The 6402-nt window shown below is 27.8% G+C and overlaps 1 protein-coding gene across 1 annotated transcript; it reads right to left on the reverse strand.

The window, feature by feature from the left end:
- Positions 1-226: 226 nt before the first annotated feature.
- LOC106651419 (zinc finger protein 91-like) lies at positions 227-5589 on the reverse strand. The gene is made up of 14 exons (XM_014369903.2): positions 5555-5589; positions 5260-5466; positions 4956-5012; positions 4637-4879; positions 4472-4564; positions 3915-4397; positions 3799-3837; positions 3310-3717; positions 2837-3241; positions 2366-2764; positions 1974-2297; positions 1359-1886; positions 947-1246; positions 227-864 (listed from the first exon to the last, which is right to left on the reverse strand). Exons 3-14 carry the CDS (start codon positions 4984-4986, stop codon positions 839-841), a joined length of 3279 nt encoding a protein of 1092 aa, XP_014225389.1. The 5' UTR covers positions 4987-5012; positions 5260-5466; positions 5555-5589; the 3' UTR covers positions 227-838.
- Between the last annotated feature and the right edge of the window lie 813 nt (positions 5590-6402).

A 6402-nucleotide genomic window follows, 5' to 3' on the forward strand; every position in this document is an offset into this window, starting at 1 on the left:
TATTTTTGAAAATAAATTTTTGGGAAGATTGCAAAGATAAAATTTTATTGAAATGTTTTATTAAATTGTTGGTACTTTTTACTTACTAAATATCAAAAACACTGGTAAATTTCATTACATGTAAATAATTAATATCAATATAAATTATTGTATTTAAAATAATTCAATATTTCTTTGTTTAAAATATACAATAATAATCTACCACATAATTTACATAATTCAAAGGGTAAAAAATATGTACAGTTTTTAAAATTTTGACACCAACAAGCAGATCAGATAAGATCGTCAATTATTTTTTATAAGTTTTTTTTTCACAAAAAAGGTACCTTAGTTTTGTGTGTAATCTCATGAACCAAAACCAATATAAACAAAATTTTGGTTTTGACAAGCACAAATTATAACAATACCTGCCTTGATCATGAAATGTATAATTACACAAACTAAGGCAAAAAAACTTTCCAAAGCAGGCCGATCTTAGTCATACAACAAGAAAACTTGAAATTATTGACTGATGACTGAAATCTACCTCAGGCAGTGTTTTACCTTTATTCATGAAATTATACATTTTACTATGTTATGCAGTGTTTTTTTTGTGTGCATTATTAAATTATGTAATATCTAATTCGAGAAATACTCATTGTATGAACAAATTCAAGACTTTTACACGAAATTAACCAGAAAATTGGGAGTACCTTTACTTGTAAAAAGTTCTTAAACATTTTAAAAATCGGCGTTCCAGATTTCTCTTCATCTCCTTATCCATCTTTCTTGAATATTAGAAGTTTACGATGATAAAATATTAATTAATAATAATAATAAGATAAAGTAAAATTGGTCATTAAACTTCTTCATCCACGGGTTCATCTGAAAAATCAAAACATCATTTTTGTATCACTTTTGCATTATATTACAATATTAAATACAAGGAGAATAATTTGTATAAAACCTTTAATTTTTATTTTGGAATCAATTAAATTTTTAGAACTCTGCTGGCATATTAACTGATGATCTTCAAAATTTTTGTTGATTGCAAAAGATTTATTACAACCTGGACAATGTTGAACAGGTGAGTTCATGTGCTCTTTCACGTGATCTCGTAAAGTCACAAGAGAAGAGCTTTCTAAATTACAAACTTTACATGTAAACTGCAAACTAGATTTGCAAAGATGACATTTGGTACGACCCTGCATCAAAAATCGCTGTTTTTCACACCTCAGGCAAGTAGCCTTTACATAACTTTTCATGCCTGAAATAAATTTTTTTTTTAATGTAAAAATTAATTTTTCTAAAACAAAGATAAAATAAAAAATCGAGAACACTCTCTTCACATAAATCATAAATAGGATTTTAATACGTACTTTGAAGAGCACTTCGTTTTCGCTTAGTTTTGACCGAAAATCGTGTTCTTGCTGGGTTATTTTTTCTAAAATTACTACCACTTGAATGTGCTGTAATATGTCTGGTTATTGTTTTTTTGTATTTACTCTTGAAAGGACACTGGTCGCAAGAAAATGTAGGCTGAATACTGCAATATTTCATATGTTTTTTCATAAGATCAAGTGTTTTAAACGGTTTAGTACAATCAGGACATTTATGATAGTCTGCCGGATCGATATAAGTATGTCTAAACAAGACATGATGACGCAAAACATCTGAATTCTTGGTACTGTAATCACATTCAGTACATTGATAAATCTGAACCATATTACAATATGTTTTTATGTGGTAAACCATTTGACTATATTTTTTGGTTTTTTTGTTACAATTATTGCACATGAGCACCATTTCAGTCTTGCATTGTTTACAATTTTTATCATCTTTAAAAGCAGAATTATTGAAAGCAGTATCACATTTTTCGCAATATCTTTTGAAATGAATTCGTGGACCTGAAAGGAGTAGAATCAATTCAAAATATTTGTATATTACTATATTAATCTTTTTTACGAAGGTTGAAAAAGAAATTTCTTTCATACTTTCTGCATTTGGGTTTCTTGTCCGCATAACTGTTCCTCTCTCATGACTTTTTCTATGTTTCTCCAAAGCTAACGGGACTTTGGTTTCAAAATCACAAATATCGCAGAATAAGCTAGGTTTTAGCTCCAAATAGTGCTTACAACTGCTTGTAACGTGGTAAACCATAGAACTTTGGTTGTTCGATTGTTTATCACATTTTAAACATTGTAAGATATACTGCGTTTTACACACTTCACAATACTTTTCGTTTTTAAATGCATTGTTAGGAGTGAATGTGTTACATTGTGGACAGTAGCGATTAAATTTGTTCCATGATTTAAAGTCTGTAAAAGAGCACATAATATGTAGAATTATTTAATATTATATTTTAAATACTTTTCAATTAATTTACCATCTTCAGTATTGCCTTCTGATTGGTCGACGTTCATTTGCTTATTCATATGCGTTAATATATGAGATCTCAAATTTTCTTTTTTATTTGTTTGATAAAAGCAGTCATTGCAGTTAAAAGTAAAATTAGTGCCACAGTATTTGACATGTCTACTGTACCGTCCATGTTTTGCTATAGCTTCACCGCATTTCGGACAGACATTCATCGTTTGAGTTTTTTCGCAGGTATTTCTTGCATGATAAACCATATTTCGATAAGTCGGAAATCTTTTATCGCATTTGGCACATTGCAAAATATATTCAGTTTTACATTTTTCACAAAATTTCTCATTTTTGAATGGGCTATTTTCGACTGTTTCATTACAAGTACTACAGTAACGAAGGAACAATTGTAAAAGAGCTGTTGGAAAGAATTGCATGTTAATGGCGATTGAACAACAATAAAAAATAAATAAATGTTAACAATACATACATGTATTTGCTCTACCATCATTGAAACTTTCATCCATTGACACACTTTTTTGCATATGACATTGGCTGTGATTTTTGAAACTTTGTCGAAATTTAGTTTTGAATGGACATTGCTCACATTGGTAATGAGCGGCTTTTCCACAATACGTCATATGTTTTCCTAAAGTTACTGGGTTCCTGAATTTTTTACCACATTTTGAGCAATCTTTGGGAGAATTACTACTAAAACAGTAATTCTTCACATGATAAGCCATTTTAGCGTATTTGTCAGTTTTTTCTTCGCACTTTGAACATTGCCATATGTAATGAGATTGACATTTTGTACACCACATTACATTTTTGAAAGGAGAATTTTCAACAGATTCATTACAAGATGGACAATAACGTTTGCAAAACATCAGAACACCTGAAAAATTATTTTCATTTTAAATTTGAAAAAATTAATAAAATAAAAAGGTTAAATTATTTACTTACCACTGCTTTTTTCAGATACATTTTTTCGAATTTTAATTTTTCGTTCATCTATTTTTGTATGACTGTGCATATGACGAAGTAAACACTTTTCATACTTAGTTTTATAAGGGCATAATGTGCATGTTATATTTGCTGCAACGGCACACCATTCATAGTGTCTTTTTAATGTTGCATAGTTTTTCAAGATTTTTCCACAATTCAAGCATTGATCTACCACCACTTCAGGAACACCACATTCTTCTTTTAAATGACAAACAATATCATCAAGCGACTCACACTCTGCTGTACATTTTAGACAATGCAACTTTAATTTTGTACAACATTTTTTACATTGTTTTTTGAATTTATTGTTTTCATCTTTAGTATCTTCACAACTTTGACAAATAGCATAAAATAACAATGATAAACCTGAAAAAAAATATTTTAATTTAACATTAAAGTAAGAATTTTTAAATTTGCTCAAATATTAATTGTGATTCAATTACTTACTAAATTCATTTGATTCTGAAGGAGGTGGTAAGTCCAAAACTAGTAATAAAAATGTTTAATTTAATGATTTAATAAACATTTATATGAAATAAATATTCAAACTTTGTGGTATGTACCTGCTTTATTTTTAACCCTTTTTTCTCTTCTTACTTTAATCTGCTCTACATGCCGCAAAATGTGATTTCTGAAAGCCCTTTTAAATGGTGTTTTAAAAGTACAATGTTCACAAGATAAAGTTTCAACTATGTTACAAGTTTTTTTATGTTCATCAAATACTGAACCATTTTCGAAACTTTCCTTACATACAGTGCAGTTGACTCTGTGGGTTTTTAAATGCTTGATCAGATGACCTTCAATAGGAGTAGTATATGTACATGATGAACACTTGAATGATTCTTGCGGATTGCATGATGTTCGTACGTGGTAGACTATACTTTCATATTTTGTGTATAGTTTTTCACATTTTTTGCATTGGTAAGATAACCATGCTTTGCATTTTCTGCAGAAAGATTTATTACGATTAACAGGATCTTCCCTTGTCTCTTGACATTTGGAACAAAAAAGAATAATAGACGAAGCCATCACTTGATAAAAAAGTTCTGAAAAAGCAACATATCTATTTTAGATCAACTAGTGAGGTATTAAAATTTTCAAATGATTTTTCAGTTCTTACGTCTTTTTTGTTTAATCTCTTCTTTCATGCTAGAGTCAAGATCTTCCTGAATATTATCAGCAAGTTCTAGATTTAATGATGAATTTTCATCCTCTGGAAAAGTTTTTATGGATACATTAAAAAATTAAAATTATTTAATTATCACTGATAAATTAATTGACTCACTTGTATCATTTAAGCTTTCATCATATTGTTTTTGAGTTTCATCACATCTTTCTTGTATTTCAAAAGGTTCTGTATCCTCTAAACTCAATACTTCAATATCATTGTCAACGAAATGGTTTTTAATTTCATTTGAAATTGATCTTGAGAAATCTTTAGATATTTTCTTTTTTGAAATAGGTTTTTCATTTTGAGTTTTTATTTGCTCATGTGAAATATTAGCTGTATTTACATTTGACTGAATTCCTTTAATATCATAAACAAAATTTATAAATGACGAGGAAAAAATAAGAAATACCAACCAACCTTTCTAACAACTTACCTCTTTTATAAGCAATCTTCAACGTAGGCATGTTAACAATTTTCTTATCTAAAGTACCTGGATATCAAATTACAAGAAGTTATTAAAATTAAATTAACCTGAAGTGTATAAAAAAATATAATTTTTTAACAAAGTTTTTGCAATTGCCACTGAATATTGTTCTGAAAAAGCAATAGAGCTTTGAACTAAGAAATTCAGCAGAAATATAAAAAATAAATTAGATATTTAATATTTTAAATCATAAAATATTATGTACATAACATACAATTTATAATTTTAAATTTAAATGTTTCAAATACAATACCTATTTCTGTTTGGTTTTTAGAAGTAGGACTTTCATAATTTGTGCAATTGGATACAGAGACTCGATCTAAAACAATTCTTGCATTTTTTAATTTGCTATTATTGTCTGTTATTACTTTTTTTTTCTCTATATCTTCATTCAAGTCTACATTTATTTCATTCTCTATAGAGACAACATCTATTATTTCTTCATTGGTAGTTAATTTGTCTATTGTAAGTAAGGACAGATCATTTATTACACTTATTATATCATTTATTACAAGTTTATTTGCAATATATACAATATAGATTCTTACCCTCCGCTGTTAATTTTATAATTTGTTTTGAACTTTGAATTGAATTTTCTTCATTACAATCAATTATTTTCGGATTTTTAAACTTTGTTGATCTTTTAGCTTTATAAAATAACAATAATAATTTGAAAAAATGAATAAAATGAAGAAAAAAAGTAAATATTAAAGTAAATACCTGTATTTTTTCTTCTGCTTATAACTGGTAATTCTTTCTTTTGGTTTTCATGTATCAATTCAACAATTTTATCCAAAAGATTTTTATCATTTTTCACTTTGATGAATACTTCATTTTCGTTGCCACTAGCTAGTAAACAAAATATTATTGTTAAAAACAAATTATTCATGTTAAAAAATGAATCCTGTATAAGTTATTATTGATACCGTAAAAGAATGATCCAACATGTCTAATCGATAATTCTTGATTAAAAGTTTGCAGTTGTTGTTGTTCACCAGAACATTCTTCTTGTTGCGAGATGGTATAATTATTAAAGTTGTAATTGTCTGCTGCAAACAATAGCATCAATGAAACAACAAAAGATTTTTTCAGAAATGCTAAAATCAAAAATCAACATACTTGCTTGTTCAGGAATATCTAATTCCTCTTTGATAAATATCTTATGCATGTTTCAATATTTTAGATTGTATTAAAAATTAAGAATTTCAGCTCTTCAGCTAGATAGTCGGAAATCTGATAAAACAAAAAATGATTTTCAAGATAGAATAATCATAACAGTATTTTTTGATCAAACACCACAAAAAGGTCGGAAGTTCGTCACATTACGATTCGAATTTCATTTGTTCAACCCGGCAAGCACTACCCGGTTCTTGCAGAAAAACTATTACTGCTTATA

This window comes from Trichogramma pretiosum, unplaced genomic scaffold, assembly GCF_000599845.2.
Source record: "Trichogramma pretiosum strain Unisexual culture from Peru unplaced genomic scaffold, Tpre_2.0 scaffold9, whole genome shotgun sequence".
Classification (NCBI taxonomy): Eukaryota; Metazoa; Arthropoda; class Insecta; order Hymenoptera; family Trichogrammatidae; genus Trichogramma; species Trichogramma pretiosum.